The sequence below is a fragment of the Ornithorhynchus anatinus genome, chromosome 3, assembly GCF_004115215.2.
Source record: "Ornithorhynchus anatinus isolate Pmale09 chromosome 3, mOrnAna1.pri.v4, whole genome shotgun sequence".
NCBI lineage: Eukaryota > Metazoa > Chordata > Mammalia > Monotremata > Ornithorhynchidae > Ornithorhynchus > Ornithorhynchus anatinus.
The window spans coordinates 64,276,722-64,299,139 of NC_041730.1; the positions used below are offsets into that span (position 1 = coordinate 64,276,722).

At 50.3% G+C, this 22,418-nt stretch overlaps 1 protein-coding gene across 3 annotated transcripts in view; it reads left to right on the top strand.

The window, feature by feature from the left end:
* Nucleotides 1-17,772, top strand: part of CTIF (cap binding complex dependent translation initiation factor) — a 402,154-nt gene extending 384,382 nt beyond the window's left edge. For all 3 annotated transcript variants that reach the window (XM_029059560.2, XM_039911489.1, XM_039911490.1), the window contains exons 11-12: nucleotides 8,699-8,752; nucleotides 14,157-17,772. In XM_029059560.2, coding sequence (XP_028915393.1) covers nucleotides 8,699-8,752; nucleotides 14,157-14,372 — 270 coding nt within the window. In that variant the 3' untranslated portion in view covers nucleotides 14,373-17,772. The remainder of the gene's footprint in view (nucleotides 1-8,698; nucleotides 8,753-14,156) is intronic.
* The last annotated feature ends 4,646 nt before the right edge of the window (nucleotides 17,773-22,418 follow it).

The window sequence follows — 22,418 nt, forward strand, 5'->3', positions numbered from 1 at the left end:
TTTGCAGATGTGGTAACTGAAGCACAGAGAAGTGAAGTGACTTGCCTAAGATCACACAACAGACGAGTGGTGGAGCTGGGCTATTAGAACCCAAGTCATTCTGACTCCCAGGCCCGTGCTCTATCCACTAGGCCACACTGCTTCTCTATTTTGCGTAGCTTGAACGGCTTGTAGGAGGCGGTAGCCCATTTAAAAAAGACCCCCATCTCAGCTGTAGCTACCAGATTAAATGGGGCACACCACGTCAGGAGCAATACTGTGGTGCCAGACTGCTCAGGGCAGGACTCCAAAGAAAAAGACTTTGCCACCACCGGTGATGCCCCGGTGGATAGAGCCTCTGGTTTTTAATATCCAGGTTGCTATGGGAACCACAACTTCAAGTTTCCTGACTTCGGGGCTGTGAAAATTGCAACCTTAACATTGGGTTGATGTGGGTTTCTCTGTGAATTTCCTGTTTTATTGTTTACTCTAAAGAACGGAAAATGCTATTGCAGACAGTTCTCCTCCTTGATGGTCACTGTAGGTGCCCTCTTGGCAGCAACCTCAAATTCAGAATAGCCCCCAGCTGTGAACCCCCAAAACTTCATGGGGCGGAGAGCCAAGGGGCTGCCCGACTCCTGGAGAAGTCTCAGGGATGGGACTCCGAGGTTTGCATTCGATTTCATTCGCTCTTTGGAACGTGAAATCGTTTCGTGATCTCTCTGGGGAGTAAAGGTAGAGAGAGAGCTCCGTTGTGATTTCATTTGCTCTCTGGAATGTGATTTCATTCACTCTCTGGAACTTGGAATCATTTGGTGATCTCTGTGGGTTGTGATCTGGGTATACTTTTACTGGGTTTTTACTGGGTATACTGGGTATACCTTTCCCAGTTCATGAGAAAATTGGGAGCTGCAAAGACTCCATGCTCAGGGCTGATCCAGGGAGAAGCCCGGTCCCTGGATAGTAGCCGGCCGAGGACAAGTCAGCATTGGATGTCTGGAGCAAAACCTTTTGGGAATGACTTTAAGGTTATTAAGAGGGTGAAGCTGTAGGTGACAACTCGGTGCTTTTTTATGGTATTAGTTAAACACTTACTATAGGCCAGTCACTCTACTAAGCGCTGGGGTAGAGACAAGTTAATCAGGTTGGACGCAGTCCATGTCCCACGTGGGGCTCATAGTTTTAATCCACATTTTACAGACGAGGGGACTGAGGCACGGTGACTTGCTCAGGGCTACACAGCAGACAAGTGGCAGAGCTGGGATTAGAACCCAGGTCTTTCTGACTCCCTGACACTTTGCAAATGGAAATGTAAAGTAGGCCCTCCAGCCCTGGCACTCTTCAGTGTATGCATGCTAAATGTCACCGATTCAGTTCATTTACTTGGGTTATTCCCCTGGCTGCTGCCTTCCAGGAAGGCTTGCAGGAGCTATTCATTCATTCATTCATTCAATAGCATTTATTGAGCGCTTACTATGCGCAGAGCACTGTACTAAGCGCTTGGAATGTACAAATCGGTAACAGCTAGAGACACTCCCTGCCCTTTGACGGGCTTACAGTCTAATCGGGGGAGACACTGAAACATGTCCAAAACAGAACTCCTCATCTGTCCTCCCAAATCCTATGCTCCCGCTGACTTTCCTATCACTGTGGACAACAATCAGTCATACTTATTGAGAGCTTAGTTATGCCAGGTTATAGCCAATCCATCTATTTTTCTAGTTCCATTCCCTGAGGATTTCTTGGCATTCACTAATAACCCCTTGTGTGACCTTGGCCAGGTCACTTAATTTTACTGTCCCTCAGTTTCTTCAGCTGTATAATGGGAATTAAGACTGGGGGCCCCAGGTGGGACAAGGACTGTGTCCAATCCAATTATCTTATACCTACCCAGTCGTTAGTACAATGCCTAAGACGTAGTAAATACTTAACAAATACCGTGAAAGAAAAAACCTTAGGTGTGGGGAGTCTGGGAGAAGTTCCAGTGTTTTCTCCTATGGTCAGAGGAGTAAGGGGGGAAACTGAGACACCAAGGAGGGTGCACTCCTGATCACAGCAGGAAAGTCGAGCTCGTGCCGGAGGTAGACCTCAGCCTAAGACTTGATTACCCATTTGTTTATGTAGCCCAGATGAGGACAGATCGGGTGTGATGTTTTTAGAGGGTCCCCCTGTCTGATCTGGAGATGAACTGGGGCTTTAGAGGCATTCGGGTCTCAAGTGGGATATTCATTCAGTAGTATTTATTGAGCGCTTACTATGTGCAGAGCACCGTACTAAGCGCTTGGAATGTACAAATCGGTAACAGATAGAGACGGTCCCCCCCATGACGGGCTATAATGTCATAATGAAAGCACTCGGTTCCCAAGGGTTTTGGGGAGAGTCCAATCCAGAACCTCTAACTTTTTGTAAATTTCTGTTGTGAGCCAAAGCAATTCCCGATCTGTTCAGGGGCAGTATCAAAACCACCATGCTTCTTACAGACTGAGAGTGTGGCAGGAGACCCCTCCTTTCCACACTTCCCTCTACTCTACCCCTTCCTCCTCTTCTTCTCTTCCCCTCAATCTCATCCCTTACTCTTTTTCCCTTACTCTTTTTTTATAATTATTATTATTATTTTCCCAAAAAACCATCCACACACACACGCACATGCTAAGTTGACAAAGGAGCAGCACCTCTCAAGTCTAACAGTTTGGTGCCTGTTGGGGAAAAAGTGAGCCATGATTACCTGGCTAGCCTTCTCCCGAGGGTCCATCCTTGCTTCTGCCAATGGTGAAGGGAACGAGAAGCAGCGTGGATCAGTGGAAAGAGCCCGGGCTTGGGAGTCAGAGGTCATGGGTTCGACTCCCGGCTCTGCCACCTGTCAGCTGTGTGACTGTGGGCAAGTCACTTAACTTCTCTGGGCCTCAGTTACCTCATCTGTAAAATGGGGATGAAGACTGTGAGCCCCACGTGGGACATCCTGATTCCCCTGCATCTACCCCAGCGCTTAGAACAGTGCTCTGCACGTAGTAAGCGCTTAACAAATACCAACATTATTAAATGAGGCTCTCTAGGTTGTGTCTCCAAAGGAGAATCTTGGGGGAGACTCCTGGTTAGGCTGGTTGGCCTGTTTGGAGCAGTAATGTCATCGTAGCCCTGATAAACCGATAGATGTTCTTTCTTTGGGCTTGCTGGACTCTGAGACCTAGGGACATGCACAGACAGCATTTGGCAACCACTCAGTTCATAGCTTCTAAGAAGCAGCAGCGTGGCTCAGTGGAAAGAGCCCGGGCTTGGGAGTCAGAGGTCATGGGTTCGAATGCCGGCTCTGCCACTTGTCAGCTGTGTGACTGTGGGCATGTCACTTAACTTCTCTGGGCCTCCGTTTACTTCATCTGTAAAATGGGGATTAAAACCGTCAGCCCCACGTGGGACAAACTGATCGCCCTGTATCTACCCCAGTGCTTAGAACAGTGCTCTGCACATAGTAAGCGCTTAACAAATACCAACATTATCATTAGCTTCTAGACTGGGACCCCCTCTAGACTGTAAGCTCGTTGTGGGCAGGGACCATGTCTGCTAATTCTGTGGCATTGTACTCTCCCAAGTGCTTAGTACAGTGATCTGCATGTAGTGAGCGCTCAGTAAATGCCACTGATTAGTTAGTTGTTAGTTGCCTGGACTGAGGGGGAGAGCCCCCTTTCTGGGCACATGCATCCCTTTAGGATAGGCTGTTTGGAGGAAAGCAGTGTGGCCTAATGGATAGCGTACAGGCCTGCGAGACAGAAGGTCATGGGTTCTAATCCTGGCACCGCTACTTGTCTGCCACTTGGGCAAGTCACTTCACCTCTCTGTGCCTCAGTTACCTCATCTGTAAAATGGGGAGAAAGACTGAGAAGCCCTCGTGGGTCAAGGACTTTGTCCAACCCAATTAGCTTATATCTAACCCGGCGCTTAGTACAATGCCTGGCACAGAGTAAGCGTTTATAACAGATACGATTATGATTCAAGATGGCAGGGTATTCTAATGGAGGGCATCGTCCCCTGAATTCTGCGGGAAGCAGGGCATCACAAGCAATGACTCAGTTTCCCCCTCTGTTAAATGAGAACAACTCCTGCCCCTTCCTACATCACAGAAGGGTTGTGATAATAAAGGCGGCACATCAGGTAAAATGACTTGAAAAATCTCTCCAAGGTAGTGCGTGAAAAGATTGAAGGTCAAGCGAAAGGGGACCCATGCAACCGGAGGTTTCTAGTGTTATCGGTCTCGTCCTGCCCAGGGGATTGTGGTGTGCCAGGCTGCTTCCTCTGCAGCTCCCTAACCCAAATGCCAGGTACTCTGGGCAGTGTTTCTTCCCAGCGGTTTCCACGAAAGAAACCTGCACTGCTTTCCGCCTAACCAATTCAGCTCTGGCAAAGCGAGTCGGGCCCTATTCTTCCTCTTCCACGATCCCACTTGTTGTTGGCCTCCATCCCCTCCCAACCCCTCCCCTCTCCACCCCAAGACCATGTCAGAGGCAGAAAGGGCTCAGCAGGGAACCCTAGGCCTGGGGCTGAGCCTCGTCAGTGGCGACGGCAGTCGGAGGGGAGGGGATCACCAGTCACCCCCTGACTCGGGGCGTGAGCGTGATAGATCCCTGGGAGAGCATAAATCCAAAAGCCCGCCAAGCCTGCTTTTCAGTTTGACAGGCCCCGGGTTCTGAGCGGCTTGGCTTTTCCTCCCTCGGGGAGGATGTGGTGGGCGGGACCACGAGTCTATGTGACACACAATAGGTCTGGAATGCGTTAGCTTCCGAACAGACATCGTGCGGGCTAGTGCGATCGCCAGGATGACAGTGGCCAAGAAACACATTTACCTCTGTCTTTTGAGGTGCTGGATGCTGCCCATCCTGACGCTCTGACTCCAGTCTTATTCCAGCACGACCTTAAGGGGCCTGGAAGCACCTCTCTCCCCATTGGCTCAGAGCCCTGTGCCCCCCCAAATCCTGTTAATAAATCTATGAGGCAGTGGTTGGTGTTTCTGTCTCCCCACCTCACCCCCTCAATTTCAGAGTGAGAGAAACTGCACCCCAGGGTCAGCAGATGGTATCCTGATGGTTGAGTGAGGAAAAGACTCCTGGCCTTTCTCCTCCCATCTATTGCTGAAGTATCCTTTCTCTGGAAACAAAACAAAAAACCCACCAATCTCCTCTTTTTATGGTATTCTTTAAGTGTTTACTTTGTGTCATGCACTCTGCGGAGCACCGGGGTAGATATAATAAGCTAATCAAGTTGGATGCAGTCCATGTTGGTATTTGTTAAGCGCCTACTATGTGCAGAGCACTGTTCTAAGCGCTGGGGTAGATACAGGGTAATCAGGTTGTCCCACGTGAGGCTCACAGTTAATCCCCATTTTATAGATGAGGTAACTGAGGCCCAGAGAAGTGAAGTGACTTGCCCACAGTCACACAGCTGACAAGTGGCAGAGCTGGGATTCGAACCCATGACTTCTGACTCCCAAGCCCGGACTCTTTCCACTGAGCCCCGCTGCTTCTCAGCGTGGCTCAGTGGCTAGAGCTTGGGCCTGGGAGTCAGAAGAACCTGGGTTTTAATCCCGGCTCCATGACTTGTCTGCTGTGTGATCTTGGGCTAGTCACTCAAATTGTCTGTGCCTCAGTTACTTCTTCTGTAAAATGGGGGTTAAGACTGTGAGCCCCATGTGGGGCATGGACTGTCCCCCATTTGGGACACTAAGCCATGCAGCTTTCTCTTTTAAATAATTCAGCAAGTGATTCGCAGGAACTCCTCTCAGAAGACATGATTTGGGGCTTAACGCTTTTTTTCCCTAACAATCCCACTGAAAGATAAACTTGGCGGAAATGCGACCCGGGGTCCAAACCCTCCCGGAGTCTCTGGGTGAGCTGAGCATCAATCCAGATGCCCTGTGTTTGTCCCGACCCTATAAACATTATCTTCAAAGCCAATGTGTCACTGGGTGCCGGAAGAAACGGGGTTTAGGAGTCTGGCTTAACCATCTTTCAGTTACTTAATGTTTTTCCCAAATTTCAAGTGTGAATGTGGGTGTAAAGTGTGAAAATAAATAAGATAAAATAAAATAGTGAAGGGAAAAATCTCAAAGGGAGGGGAAGAGGAGGAAGGGGTGAAGCAGAGGAAAGTGGAAAGGAAGGGGCCTCCCGTCGCACTCTCGGTCTCTAATTATTTGGCTTCTAATCACCAGTGAGCAGAAGGAAGGAAGATCCTGAGCACTGGGAATTGGGGAGGGGCAGAAAGGAGCCGGACTGGGTGGAGAGCCGCTTTGGCCAATTAAGCCTGTAGCTCTCCGCGCCATCCATATGCACCATTGGCCCTCCTAGGTCATGTCCAAAGCAGGAACTTGTATAATTCCCAACGGAATCGGCCAGTAAACGTTGTCGTTTAGCCACGATTGCCTGCCAGACTGGCTGGATCGCCGGTCCCAAACTCCTGCTCATGTTGACTGGGCTGTGAAGATGCGACTCTCTGAAAGAGAAGTTCCCGACCCTCATCTGCCTCGAGCCCTCCCCTGCAGCCCTGACATCAGTCCTCCCGATGATTGGTGGGTGATGGGGAGTTTTCACTGCCCCTCTCCCATCCCTGTCCTCCCACTGCTCCTCCCCTCCCGTGCTGCAATTCATCAGGGTCAGGTAAGACGGAAGCAGGAAGCAAGCAGAGGGGAGGGCCGCGGTCATCGAGGGGAGGTCCAGGCCAGCTAGGAAACCTGTCTAGTTGAGACTTAGAGTCCCCTTCCTCTGGATTAGAAACAAGGGCGAGACCCCAGCAGCCAAGGAGCAGCGAGCGGTATATGCCCAAGCACCGGTGCCCCGTGGGTGCCACGGGGGCGATTATCTCCCTCAGCTGCCCGAGCCGGACACCTAGCTCGACCACCCTTCCCACGACTCCAGTGTGACTTTAGTGAGGCCAGTCAGGCTGAAAAGATGCTGTAGGGTGACTTTCTGACCTGTGTACTCTTAGTAATCTGGCCCCTCCCAACCCCTTCCCCTCCTCCCCGCTCGCCCCCCCCCCCACCCCCTGAGAAATCTTTGTCCCCATTTTCCTTCAAACTCAAAAGGAAAAGTCAGCAGGTCTGGGCGCATATTATCAGTAATTCTTTCAAAGGGCCACACGTTTGCTAGCCGTAAGCCCAACAAAAGAACCGACTGTATCTTGTTGGGTTTCATGTGAGCAGGACCTGTCGTAGTAGTAATAGCATTTATCAATTGGCTGTCTCGTCTTGGGGAAGTAAAAGAGAAGCAAAACACACTCATTTCCTGCTCACAAGAAGCTTATAGTCTAATGGCACACTCAAATGGGTGCTTTTCTCCTCCCTCCCTCTACCAGGATCTCCCAACCGGGAAGTTTTTCATTCCCTCCTGCTGCCTGGGCAGTCCCCTCTCTTTGACCCCAGCTGGACTCTGTTCTCTGCAGTTAGTCCTGTAACCCAGAGCAGGGACAGAGGAGCCAAGCACGTCCTGAGTAAGGCTGAGTTGGTTGTGTTTGCCTTCCGCACCGTCACTCCTGAGGGGAGACGCTGAGAGCGGAGAAAAAATAGGTGATCCCCTGGAAGTATTCTTTGTAGAGTTCTCGCGTGTAAGCCTACCCTTCAGATGGAGCCCTGACCAGCCATTGTCTAAGAGCCTAAATGTTCCCAAATATTTGGGCTGTAATTATACCTCATCCCCACCTGGGAATAGAAAAGCACCTGTGTGTTTGCTTGTGTGTGTGTGCACACGTGCTCATGTACACACACACACATATACATACACACACCTTGTGGGTTGGGGGGCCTTGGATGTGCTAAATTGTCTAGCAAATTGCAAGTCTTTCTCTAAAAAAACTGAGGACCCAAAACTGCCCTTTCATTTCCAACGTCCTCTCATTTAGGATGTAATTTGGCAAGATGGCCCATCGCTAACTTTGCTGTGGGTCACCAAAATCTGGGTCCGAGCCTCTGCCCAGCGTCCGTCTATCCGGGATCCAGGGTGGGCCCAGCCTCCGGCACCCACCCACCTCTGGGACCCAACAGCTGCTCTGAGGAAAACCAGCGGAGGGGCCGCGGGCAGGCAGCTGGCGGGCTGAGCTCTCCACCCCCAACTTGGAAGGAAGACCCCTCGAAGAACGGGCAAAGCTGGGGGCCGGAGGAGGATCGCTCTTGGAGAATGACAGTAACAAACCCAAGCAAACACTGTTTGAAAAGCTTTTCTCGATGTCGCCTTCAGTTCCCAGACAGCACCTAGCGGTGCTTAACACAGCTGCGAGAGACACAATCACAAATCTGGAAGTTTTTAAGTTTAATTTTATTTCCACTGAGATTCTCAGTGGCCAATTGCAAAAGTCGATGATCACAGCATATTTTCCACCATCTTATAACAAACCTGCAGCCTCACACGGTGATTAGCTCTAATCACATAGTTACAACTTATCCAGGGTGTTATTACGGTAAAATCACTATGTGCTTCCTTACCGCTACAATCATGTCACCATAATTGCTGATTGTATTATTCATTTTTGCTTTTCTTCTGGCCTTGCTGTTTCTCTTAATCTTTTGTGTACCTCACCTCTTTAGGCTCTCTGTCTCTCTTTATCCCTTTCCTCAAATGAGGAAAACTAGGGAACCCGGGTAGGTGGGGCGGGGCGGGGGGGATGGAGTAGGGTGGGATCATATCCTGGAGAGAGGTACACAAGTCCTACCTGACTGGTGCTTTCTGTTCCTTCTGCTCCACAGTTGTTGCAATCTCAGGATGTAAAGGAGGATGCCGTTCTTTGTTGTTCCATGGAGGTAGGAGGAAAATCGTTATACGTTGGGTTCTTCTGTGAGTAAGCGAAGCCTCCATATGGTGGTGTTCCCGCTCAACCAATTATTTATCATTTATTTTATGGTATTTGTTAAGCCCAGGGGTTCCAAGCCCAGAATCAGGGGCGATGGTTCTGGAAATTTTTCCTAGACAACTTCCCTACTCAAGGCCAGAATCACCTGTCTGTTGGAGACCACTGCCTAGCTCGGTGGTGAGCAGCTGGTGGCCCAATTTGGTTCAGAATCAGTCGGTGAGTCAGTCGTATTTATTGACTGCTTACTGTGTGCAGAGCACTGTACTAAGCACTCAAGAGAGTACAATATGAAAATAAACAGACGTGCTTTCTGCCCACATAAAGCTAACAGTCTAGAGGGTGAAACAGACATTAGAGAAGCAGCGTGGCTCAGTGCAAAGAGCCCGGGCTTGGGAGTCAGAGGTCATGGGTTCGAATCCCGCCTCTGTCACTTGTCTGCTGTGTGACCGTGGGCAAGTCACTTAACTTCTCTGGGCCTCAGTTCCCTCATCTGTAAAATGGGGATTAAGACTGTGAGCCTCACGGGGGACAGCCTGATTACCCTGTATCTACCCCAGCGCTTAGAACAGTGCTCTGCACATAGTTAAGCGCTAAACAAATACCAACATTATTAACATAAATAAAGAAAAGAAATGTACATAAGTATTGTGGAGCTGGGAGGGGGGATAAATAAAGGGACCGAGTCAAAGTGATGCAGAAGGGAGTGGGAGAAGAGGAAAGGAGGGCTTAATCAGGGAAGGCCTCTTGGAGGACCAGCTGCCTGAAGGAGGGGCATGCACATTCCTAAGGGAGATATATATGGTTCCCAAATAATAATAATGATGGCGGTATTTGTTAAGTGCTTACGGTGTGTCAGTACACTTGGATATGTCGTCCCTGTCCACATGGAGCTCATAGTCTTAGCAGGACGGAATAGGATTTAGTAAGGTGTCTGTTTATTGTTCTATTGCACTCTCCCAAGCACTTAGTACAGTGCTCTGCACATAGTACACAGTAAGCACTCAATAAATATGACGATGAATGAATGAATGAATCCCCATTTTACAGATGAGGAAACTGAGACACAGAGAAGTGATTTGCCCAGGGTCACACAGCAGTCAAATGATGGAGCCCGGAATAGAACCCTGGTCCTCTGATTCCCAGGCATGACCTCTTTCCACCAGGCCATGGTGCTTCTCAAAAGTCCAAATGTCCGTCTTTCTCATCTCCTCAGCCAATGCCTTCCTTCCCACTTCCCTAACTCGGGCCAAGGACAGGAGTCGTTCCCTGATGATGGGAAAACGACTTCCTGTCGGTCCTCTTTCCACCTCAGCCAGCTAGTTGTCTTCCCCGTTCCCTACCCCGGGCTTAAACATCCTGACTCTGCACATTCTCCAGTTTGTCCACCAGTCTGGTGGGCATTTTGGTTTGACCACCAAATGTTGTTCTGGTCACTGTTGTTCAGAACTTAATAAGAACCCATAGCATCCGGGACACTATTGATGCTCACTATCTAGCCACTTACATCTCTTAACATGGCCTCAACACACAGAGCCCCAAGATATTTGCGGGGAATTCTTTTCAATAAAAAATTCCATTCTGAGCCTGAATCTACCCGAGGCAAACTTGGTGCTTAATCATTCGATCAGTGGTATTTATTGAATGCTTAGTGTGTGCAGAGCACTGTACTCAGCACTTTGGAGAGCACAGAAGAGTCGGTATACATGATCCTTGTCCTCAAGGAGCTTACAATAAAGTGGGGGGGACAAGCATTAAAATCAATTACCAACAGGAGAAGCAGCCGAGTATAAGTATTGTAGAGATGGGGTAGGCTGAGTGCCTATATATTTAAGGTTTTTTTGTTCACTTCTTTTATGGTATTTGTTAAGCGCTTATTATGTGTCAGGCACTGTACTAAGCACTGAGTTAGATACAAGCTAATCAGCTTGGACATAGTCTGAGTCCCACATGGGGCTCACAACTTAATCCCTATTTTACAGATGAAATAACTGAGGCTCAGAGAAGTGAAATGTCTTGCCCAGGATCACGCAGCAGATAAGTGGCAGGGCCGGGATTAGAACCCAGTTCCTTCTGAATCCCTGGCCTGTGCTTTATCCACTAGGCCGCACTGCCTCTCCAGATTGAAATGCATAGACGGTGCTGAAGGAAGGGAAAATCGACTGAGGAGATGAGAGATCATTCAGGGAAAGCTTCCTGGCGGGTTTGTGATTGTAGGAGATGGGGAAAGCAGTGGTCTGTCAGATATGAAGGGGGAGGAAGTTTCCAGCAGGTGGGAGGACATGCTGGGGTCAATCAAACCCTGCCAGAGATGACAGGACCTAAGCGCAGGGGCTAGAACCACCAGTCCCTTCTCTAGTCCCGGCCCAGTAGCCTCGAAGGAAGCACATCGGTACAACTGACAGACCGTGTTTCAGGTATTCCCTCCACCTCCCGGCCCCCAACCTCCCACCCCACACACCCCGGGGGGCCTCACTTTAATACCCGGGGTGGACCCAGGGAGAGGGACAGGGCAGAGCGGAAACAGCAGCCCCGATGACGGCAGCTGAGAGTCGAGTGGGCTCTCAGAGCCGTCGGGAGAGCTGCAGAGGAAGCGACCATAGCAGACAGAGCCTTTATGCCCAGTCTCAGACCTCAGGCTTTCTGCCCTCCCGTGCTGAGTTGCAACAAAAGCACTAATATCAGAGCTCCCTGGTGTTAACTGGCTAAGGAGTAAGATGCCATTGGCACCTTCTAGGGGCAGATGGGAGCCATGAAATTTTTACAATCTGCCCTCAAGTTTTTCCCGGAAATCACAGCAAATATGCACTTTAGACATAGACAAATACCTTCAGTACAAACGCTGAGAGGCTACTTTTTGAGGTTTTGGCTTTTCTTTTTTCTCTGTCTCCCCTTGCCTGTCCTTTTACAGTCAAGTGTCAGTTTTTCATGGTAGCACGTGTTTCCAGTGGCCTTAATGGGCAGGATCCTGGAAATGCACAGATAACCCTTAGACTGTGAACCCCATGTGGGAGGGGGGACTGTGTCCAATCTGCTTGCATTCCATTTACCCCAGCGCTTAGTACAGTGTTTGGCATGTAAATTCTTGATGAATACCATTATTATTGTTGTTGCTGTTATTAAAAATAATTCAAAAACTTAACTTTAGCCTTTAGTTTCCCACTTCCTCCTCCCCTCAGCCTTGGACCCCAGCTGCTCCTAGTAGGCAAAATGAACTGATTTTAAATCTCCCTGTTTGTTTTTCCGCTGGCCCAGGAAGCACTGAGAGACTGTCTACAAGTCAACAAGTAGACAGTGGGCAAGGGAAGAGAAGCTGAATAATTGAGAGTGCTGGAGGACTTCTCTAGGACTGACTCCCTTCCCCTTTAAACCACCCAAGTTTGACCACTAATAGAGTCCACTGTATCAACAGTGTGTTTGCCAAGCGCTTGCTGTGTGTGCAATTTGTTTGGGAACTTACAAAACAAGTGAAAAACAGCAAGTCCTAGTGGAAAGAGTTTGGGCCTAGGAGTCAGAGGATCTGGGTTCTAATTCCAGCTCTTTGACCTCTCTGCTGTCTGACTATGGGCAAGTCACTTAACTTCTCTGTGCCTCAGTTATCTCATCTGCAAAATGGAGAGGGAGGGCATCGCCTACTCCCTCCTACCTAAACTCTGAGCCCCATGTGGGACAGGGACTGTCCAACCTGATTATCTTGTATCTACCCCAGGGCTTATTACAGTGCTTGGTACCTGGTAAGCTCTTAGCATATATTGTAATGATGATAGTAATAATAACAACAAGTGGAAGGGGTGAGGCCTCCTCTCAAAGAGTTTACAACTTACTGGGGAGAAAATAGGCATAAATGCCCAAATATACCTGGAGTGAGAGTATGAGGCCCAGGTGAATAAATCAATAAGTACATAAGGGCTAAGGTGGCTGATGGGATGAGATGACATGACAAGGATGCATGAACCAGAGGAAGGCTTCCTGGAGGAGATCAATGAATCAATCAATCAATTGCATTTATTGAGCATTTACTATGTGCAGAGCACAGCACTAAGCCCTTGGGAGGGTACGATACAACAAAACTAGCAGGCACCTTCCCTGTCCGTAATAAGCTTACAGTCCAGAGAATAGATGACTATTCTATTCTAGCTAGACTAGATGACCTTTTAGGAGGGCTTTGAGAAAGGGGAAGGTGTCTTGGGCGGTCTTTCCTCCTTGCCTTCTCCTTCGTCTCATTCTACAGCTGCCGGTTTGGCCCCTATCCGCTCCCTCCCTGGTGGATTCCCCTTCCAGATGTTTGCAAAACTGTGGCCGGGCTTTGGGGAATGTCACTTCCTTTTCATGCCCTCTTGGTTTTATTAATGAATGATTTTGAAATCTTCAGTCTGCGGTGGAGGGAGAGCAGTCACCCTCTGAACGGCAAGCCCGGCCCTTCCCCGAATCCTCTTTTTTTCATTTTCCTCCTTGCAGCTTCCTTCGTTCCTTTCTCTCCACTGGGCCCCTGCTGTGCATCTGGGCAGTTCTGCTATAGCGGGGGCGGAGAGAATAACAATAATAATAATAATTATGGTATGTGTTAAGCGCTTACTATGTGCCAGGCACTGTACTAGTAAGTCCCTGTGTCCTGTAGGGCTCACAGTCTCAATCCCCGTTTTACGATGTGGTAACTGAGGGTCAGAAAAGTGAAGTGATTTGCCTAAGGTCACACAGCAGACAGGTGGCAGAGCCAGAATTAGAACCTAGGTCCTTCTGACTCCCAGGTCCGGGCTTTATCTACTAGGCTCTGCTGCTTCTCGGTCCAAAAGGTGAAATAATATAAATACAAAACAGTACAAAAGTATGGGGTCCAACACATCCGGCGGTGAAGGGGACCTGCAGAGGCCTCAGTGGGCTGCCACCCAGATCATTGAGAGTCTGGTCGCATCCAAGGTTCCCAAACTTCCAAAAACGTGCAGAGGCTGAGCGCTGATGCGGTTAAAATCCCCATGGCCCAGAGTGCACGGGACATGTCCGGACCAGAGATTCTGGATGTCACGCTGGAAAAGTGGCCGGGATTCCCAATGGCTTCACTCGGTGGTTTCACTCAGCGGTATGGGGGGGAAGAGAGGCCAAGGGCATCCTTGTTCATTCTCCCCGCATCTCGCCCCTTCCTTTTTCCCTTCCTCTGGACCCCAGCTTTGGTCCTCCGAGTCCCGACTGCTTTCTTAGGTGACGTCAAAGTGCTGTACCTCTTCCCTCCTTCCCCGCCCACAGTGGTGCCCCCATTCTGTCTCCCTCCCCACTCCCGCCCTCCCAGCCAGCAGGGCTAGACCAGCGTGGCGGCGATGCTCCCGCTTAACATGCGACTTCCGCCCCTCCTCTGTTGACAGCTGCAGAGCACGGGCCGGTTGCTGGAGGAGCAGCTGCCGGAGATGATGACCGAGCTGCTGGCCATCGCCCGGGACAAGATGCTGTGCCCCTCGGAGTCCATGCTGACGCGGTCCCTGCTCCTCGAGGTCATCGAGCTCCACGCCAACAACTGGAACCCCCTGACCCCGACCATAACCCAGTACTACAACAAAACCATCCAGAAACTGACAGCCTGAGGCGAGGCAGAGAGGGACGGGGAGGGAGGGCGGGCAGGCCCAGGCGGGGAGGGTAGTAGCAAGAAGACACGCACCTTAAACCGGAAGCAGGAAGGAACAACAGTATCTCTAATGAAGCGAGTTTATGCATCTGCCCAAAGCCAGAGGAGGAAGACCGAAACCTTTCACGATCGAATACCTAAGAGGCCAAACTCCCAACATGCTGCAGTGGACACTCACGAGGGGAAAAAAAAAAAAGCATGCTGATTTGGAGCTGGGTCCCCCAGCAGCACCTCCCCAGCCCCTCGCCCTCCCACCCCCTCCGCCTCCAACCGCCCCCCGCCAGGTTTTTGTGGCGGGGGTTTTCATTCTGATGAAAACGCCACGCAGGCGGCGGTGGCGGCAGCAGCTCACGCCGGGTCATTGTTTAGGTCAGAAAGGAACACGAAGGGTTGAAAAGTGAGTCGGAGTCTGGGTGGGTATTGTTTTCACCCATTATGTTGCCTGGCAGTAGCCAAATGGCAGGAGACAGCACATAGCAGATGTCCTGGAAGGACAAAGGAAGACACGGTCTGCACCAGACGCTGGAAATTGACGCCTTTTGTCAAGTGGACTGTCGTTTGGGTGGGATTTGGGGGGGGGGGGCGAGGAGGGAGCCTCGACTATCCCCCCCCGCCGCTCCCCGCAACTCCCAAAGTCCAATGAGGTTCTAACTTGGGATTTTCCTAGGGGGAAATGGGACCGTTGGATTTGCACTCTTTCATTTGGATGTTTTTTAACAATGGCAGTTGCTCTGAACTATTTTTTGCCTTTATGGAAAACTCCCTATAATGCGAGCCCCTGAACGCCTCTTCGAGGACCCCTGAATAGTGGAGGGACAAGGGCAGGGACCAGGGGAAGAATCCTAAAGCCACTTTAGAAGTGTTAAAGCCACAATCGGTTTGCCGGTAGCCAGTTGCAGTCGTCATATACTTCTGCTCCTGGAAATCCGGCTGTTTGGGGTTGCTGCGGATCGTCAGCTCTCCCCTCACTTTTCCCGATTATTTTTGAAGTGCTCAAATGTACGGTAAATAGTGCTGATGCCCTCGCTCAACTCTCATATGATCTGGGCAGAAAGAGGTGAAATGGAGAGAAACCGGTAAAAATTGAAAAAAAAGAGGGTGAGGTCTTTGCCAGGGGCGAAGGCAGCTGAAAATCAGGGCCGGCCATTTCATCTTCAGGGCCTTGCTGGGGCTTGCGAGTCTGTGAGCCAGGAGGCCTGGGACAGCCAAGATCCCCCGGCTGGGTGGCTCTCCAGTCCCCATTTTCAGAAGCGTGAAACTGCGTCCTGCTCAAAGTTAAAGGGCCTCCCCCACACCGTCCCCCGGCCTCATCCCGGAGTGACCTCCGGACCACGGTGCTCCCCTTGACCGCTACCCTGAAATGGAGCAGGTGGACTGCTCAGCAGAGAGCTGGCGATAGAGGGAAGCCATGCATGGCCTTCCCCTTGGGAGTTTGGGCAGGTGATTTCATTGTTATTGGAGAAGAGAAACCTTGAGGGAAGGGTCAAGGGGGGGATGGTGGGGGTCAGGAGGGAGAGTAACGTTTGCACTGGGTTGGAGTTTGCTCCAAACAAGTATTAGTCCACGAAGCAAGTGGACAGAGATGTTTAGGCTTCTGAGGCAGCAGCCCAGTTCCTTTCTACGCAGAGGAGGCCGGGGTTTCCCGAGAAGAAGACGACTCCACCTTTCTAGGTAGCACAGGGGAGGAGAACTGTGAAAAGAACAAAATACAGAACATATTGTTCTGTAACCCCAATCCCGCCGTGGACCAGCCCTGGTTTGTTTCTTGGAAACCAGCTGAACTGTCCTCAGCCCAGTCTTTTAAGCAGGCTCGCAAACGACTCCCTTTCGGAATGAAGGAGACCTGCCCCGTCACCGCTGCGCTTCCTGAACGGTGACCAGGAAATGATGTCACAGCTCGGGGGCTTCCTTATTTGCTCCTTTATTGAGGCTGCGACTTACTAAATCATTTCTGGGGCTTGCCCGATGAAGTCCGGCGGAGTGACGGGGTGGAGATTTCCCTTTATTTGTTCAGAACTAGTTCCGAGGGAAATCGGGAGCGGAAACCGAGCGCGCCGCCTCGGGCCCGTGCCAGCCGTGGCTGGGCACCTTCCGAGAGGGGCCATTAGTGAGCCCCTTGTTCCGCCTCAGGGACGTGGCCTGCCAGGGTCTGGGACCACCTGCTGGTTCCCACAAGGAGATCGTGACTGGGGCTGGCTTCTACCCGCTTGCAGTTCCTGGGGGCGTGGGACCCAAAGGGGGTGGAGGTGGGCCTTACGCTTGCTGACGGTGTCTACAAAGATAGCCTTTCCAGCAGCAGAAACCCTCTTTCTGGACAGAGAGAGGGGGAAAAGCGGAAACCTGCCCATGGCGGGAGAGGGCCCCCGGCAAGGGAAGGGAAAGATGCATCCCAGCAGCCATGCCATTGTTTGAACATGTATCCGCACGTACATGTGTGTTTGTGTGTGTGTATGTGTGGGTGTTCCACACCCGCAAGCATGTGTTCTCCTTTTCCAAAGCGTATGGGAAGAAGGGGGAGGTTGGCAGAGGATAGGGATCCCTCAGCATGGAAACCATAGTTTCCCTTCTGGAACCCGAGCCGCCCCGCAGAGCCTCCCTGGAGGAGATGCTTTGGGAAGACCCCGGGGGGCCGCAAAGATCCATGCTCTAGGGTGCTGTCCCCCAGGTGACTGGGCAGCCGATGTGAGGGTCACCTCCGGGGTCAGAAAAGCCCACCCAGGTCCGACGCGGGGCAGGGGATAAGCGGTCTGAGCAAGGAGAGGTGAGTAGGTTGCCCCAGCGGCTGGGTGGTGCCGAAGGTTCCCCGGCCACACTAGCCCAACTTGTGGTCCCCCCGATTGTGGAAGCTCCCCGAAGCCCTGACCTTAGGCTGTCCTCTCCTGGGGTGCAGCCCTTACAAACCCTTGCGACAATAGTGCCGAAGGTGTGATCTGTGTACAAATCTCTTTTCAGTTCCATGTTGTGTCTTGGTGACTTTGAACGTGTGGTTGATATAGAAGATTCCATTGTTTTACGATGCTGGCTAGCCCCATTAAAAATTTGATTCAAGTCGTTCGAATATAGCCATCGCTGCTACTCTTTCAGACTTGTGAAAAGTGCTTCAGTCAAAAAATAGTATAAAATCCAGAGGTGAAGGGTGGGGGGCCGGGGGCTGTATCCAAGGGATCAGATAAGAATGGGGCCCAGAGCCACAGTGCTTCAGGCGGCATCTATCCGGAAAGTCCACCTGTCCAGATCTTAGCCAACCCCGGAGAGCAGGCCCTCAGCCAAGCCGTCCTGTCTTTCACCTGGTAATCTGAGCCCCCTTTCCATTTCCACCTCTGAAAGTATCGTCATCATCAGTGGTAAGCTTGTCATGGGCAGGGAACGTGTCTGCTAATTCTGTTACATTGTGCTCTCCCAGGCACTCAGTACAGTGCTCTGCACATAGTAAGCACTCAGTAAATACCATTTATTGATTGATTGATCGAGCGCTCACTGGGTGCAGAGCACTGTACTGAAAGTATTGCAAAAAAGGCACAAGACCCAAAGGCCGAGGAGAACCGGCTATTGTATTTCTAAGACCTGCCTTTTCACGTAATTGCTGGCAGTTTTCTCAGAGCATTAAGAGACCAAACAAGGCCACATAACAGTAGTTCTTTGAGTGCTTTCCCTCCGCCAGCAGCGAGAGCTTATTCATGGTTTTCCTTTCATCGAGATAGCCTTCTAGCTGCAAGCCCGTGCCCGGCCTTAATGGATTTGGCCCATTACTTTGTCCTGAAGCTCCAGAATCTCTCCCAGCGTCCTCTAGACCAAGTCTGAGAACTTCTGGAGGAAGGGAGCCCCTTTTGTACTGGTTGTGATTTATAGTGGGTATTCCATTGGCGTCTGTTCGTTCTACCATCCGCTGCTTTGTAAAGTCGATATTTTGGATTGTTCCCATCCATCGGTGTATATGTAAATGTTGGCTGAAATGGTATTTATTCTTTTTTCTTTTCCCAAGAGAAAGGGGAGGGGATATGCTATCCAGAAGGCCTTGGGTCAGCTGTTATCAGGGCTGCTAGTGGTTGGTTGGCTGACTGACTGAGGAGAGAAGGGTGAAAATCATCCGCTCACTCCAGGACTGCGGCCCTGAGGAAACATCAGTATCGGACAGAGCACTCTTTCTTCACGAAACACTCTGTGTGAATCTGACTCCTGAGAATAAAGGACCTGATCCAAGATGTCCTAGGCTGGTGCCCACCTATCCCCGTTCCTCACGCGAGAGCACCGGGGGGAGCGGGCAGATGGTGTGTTCGATCTCTGAATCGGGATTGAGGAGGGAGTACGAGACCATCCAGGCCAGACCCTCCAGAGATCATCTAACGAGCACCTTGAGATCTCCCCCGGGGGAATTCAACGACCTTAGCGAAGTTCCCCTCTTGCACCATCGGCCCGCTTGGGCCCTCGATTCCTCTGCGTGTCCGGCCTCTCGAGGAAATCGGAATTGCCAAGGGAGCTTTGGAGGTGTAGAAGTTACCATAACTGGGATGATCGGTCTGCTCCAAACGTTTTAAAGTCCCGTCTCGTCATTTGGCAGGCACACAGCTGACTCAGCTGGTTCCACCCTTCATTGGCCTCCTTTGTTCATTTTTACAGATCTGCTGGCATTGTTGGAAAACCTCAGGGCTGCTGCTGCTGCTGCTGCTGCTGCTGCTGCTGCAAGCTCTGAGCCCTTTATGAAAGTTACGATTTCTGGACTTGCCGGGCGGGATCAGGGGTTGGGGACGAATGAGGCTGAGGGTGGAAGAAGGAGGGAGTGCAAGGGAAGAACAGATTCACAAAGACTAAGGCCCCAAAGAGATTATCTGTCTGCCTGGAAATCCCTACAGCAAGGGCCCATTCTGGTTCAGAGGGTGTTCCAACAGAAGGCTTTTTTTGTGTTCTAAAAATGTCACGTTTTCCCTGAGGACCCTCCCCTACCCTCTCCTTCCTCCCGGTTTATAGAGAAGACTCACTGTGAAGGTTGAGCCTACCAGGGCCAAGGTGATCATGTGAGTGATACCCTAGGGACTCTGTGAGGGTCCATCTCTTCCTTGTGTGATGGTTGAGTTTGTAAGAAAAATTGTCAAAACAGCCCGGTGATTTATTTTCTTAGAACAACATATACTTTATTTTTGCAACATCCCTCACTTGGAAGTTCTCTGAGAATCGTCCTGGTTTTCTTCTAGCTCCTTGGTAGTTAATTGATTTGCCCCATTTTGCTCTTCCCAGTTCATTCTACCTTTCTCTGGGGTTGGAATCAGCCCCAGCCTTCAGGAACACATCCCCCACCCCCACCCCCAACCCCGGCTCTTCCCGCTACAGACTTTCCGAATTCAGTGTCGACGAGAAGGGCGAACAGCTTGGCTTCCTGATCCACAGCCACGGAATCCCGCGAACGAATGGCGCTGGGGAGAAATGTCTATCTATTTATTGTGTTTGAGGAGATAACATTTTAATTTAATCATTTATCATATTTGTTGAACTAAAAGCTTTTTTAAGAAAATGCAGGGAGAAAAAAAAAACTTGCAGAAGAAAAAGAGAGTGTGCATACTAGGTAGGAGGGGGTGGGACATCCTTACCCCAGACTGTTAACGTGGAAGAGAGAGAGAAGACACTTTTCATCGCGATCCGATCTTGTTTATAGAACGTTCCGAAACACTGTATGCTATAAAACACATCGTCTGAGTAATAAATGTTCCAACCCTGACATTTCACCATCTCTGTTGATGTGTGGTATCCATCAGGGACCGGGGGGTGGGGGCGGGGTGGGGGGAAGGGGTGGTTTGTGTTGAGGAAGGTAGGGTGGGGAGGGGGTTTCTGGAAGCCCAGGTAGGAAGGAGAAAGATAAGAGAGGCAGCAGAATGAAATGGGGGGAGGGAGGGAGAGAGAGTGAGTAAATGACACCCTGTCTGCCATAGGAACGCTTTTGCAAGCCCAGGCTGTTCAGATCTCAGCCAAGGGCTCCTCCATGCCTTTCGCAGCAACGGCATTCAATCAGGGCTGGGGGGGGGGGGGTTGGGTTTTTTCTTGCGTCTGTTTCGGGGAATATAACATGACTAAGCATCGCAGTCCAAGACCCTTTTTATTTGGGGAGGAGGGGGCTCGCACAGTTGTCAATGCACGAGTATACATTTTAGTAGATGGCAATTCTCACTTGCTGAAACAATCACTCTTATTCTGTTTACAGTTTCACCTAAACGGACCACAAATAGTGCAGCTCTGATGGCGAAGAGTGTAAGTATAATGGCGGGTGGAGATAGGAGCCCCAGAATAAATGTGGCAGTCGGTTTTGAATCTGATTTGCCCTGATGTTTGCCTCCTTAACGTACCTCGGTTTGCATCATATCTTTGATGCCTCCCTATTCCGGTCTACTCTGGCAAAGCCCTCCATCTTGTCCAGGAATGTTCCAGTGGGAAACCACCTGGGAGGAAACCAAGCAAATACCAACGGCCCTCTGGGTAGGTGAGGGACGTAAACTAGGTAGCCGAGAAAGGATTCTGGAACGGAATTTGACGAAAGCAGCTTGAACCGGTGGTGCATGTTAAAGAGGCAAATTAGTGACTGGTCTCCAGGGGCAGAGGGAACCATGGGAATTTCAGAGAATCTCTCAGCCTGCTGCCCTTTACCATCAGCTAGGAGCCAGTGCCACAGGAAGTAGCTGCAGCCAGAACCAGTCCACAGAATTGACGGGAAACAGCTCATTTGCATTACTTGACTTTGAATTTCAGATCGGGTGCCTTCTCTCCAAAACCTGGTTCCCAATTCCACCCAATTCCTGTAGCTCCACATGGAAGCCAAGGGCAGTGGGAGCTGGAGAAGATCAAATCTGTCGTTCAGGGTTTGGCAGGTCACTTAAAAAATTCAGGGTCTGCAAGACCAGTGGATGGCTTGGCATCGGATTACCAACTTGGCCTGCCCTGTCTTCTCTATTATCAGGTCCTTGAGGGCAAGCCCCTTTTATTAATAATAATAATAATAATGATGGCATTTGTTAAGCGCTTACTATATGCAAAGCACTGTTCTAAGCACTGGAGAGAATACAAGGTGATCAGGTTGTCCCACGTGGGGCTCACAGTCCTAATGCCCATTTTAATAACAATAATAATAATAATAATAATGTTGGTATTTGTTAAGCACTTACTATGTGCAGAGCACTGTTCTAAGTGCTGGGGTAGATACAGGGTCATCAGGTTGTCCCACGTGAGGCTTACAGTTAATCCCCATTTTACAGATGAGGTAACTGAGGCACAAAGAAGTGAAGTGACTTGCCCAAAGTCACACAGCTGACAAGCGGCTGAGCCGGGATTTGAACCCATTCATTCATTCAAATGTATTTATTGAGCGCTTACCGTGTGCAGAGCACAGTACTAAGTGCTTGGGAGAGTACAATACAACAATAAACAATCACGTTGCCTGTCCACCGCAAGCTTACAGTCTAGAGTAATAGTCTAGGGGACGTGACTGCGGATGCTCTGGAAATCCTTGTGGATTGATACTCTTGACCAGTGCCAGCCAGCAGGAGATGAGGAAAAAGACGACCCGTCACAACAGAGAAATCCAAGTCCTCCTATTCTGCAGATCCGCAGAACACCTAGTAAAGAGCTGGGACCCTCAAAACCAAGTTTGGCTAGGCTAAACCGAAGTTTGGGGGCATTTATGAGACTGCAGCTAGAACCTAATTTCTCCCACCAAGCCACAAGGCCCACCAACTCTGGGTTCCCCCAAACCAATGTTTCTCAGCTCATTCCACAGCGATCAAGTCCAGAGGGGAGACCTTAGACGGCAGCGATGTCAATAACCAGCTCAATGCTAGTCTTAATCTAGTCTTTCATCAGCTTTTTCTCCCTCTGGCTGGCTGTCCTGGGTCTTGTCACACTGCTCACTAGTGCCTCTCCGGAGGGGACAGAAACAGGAGATTTTATTCCTGGTTAATAGCACTGGGGGAAAGTTTGTTAGAGGAAGAGTAGATAGAAACTGTAAACTAAAATGAAGTTTTTGGAT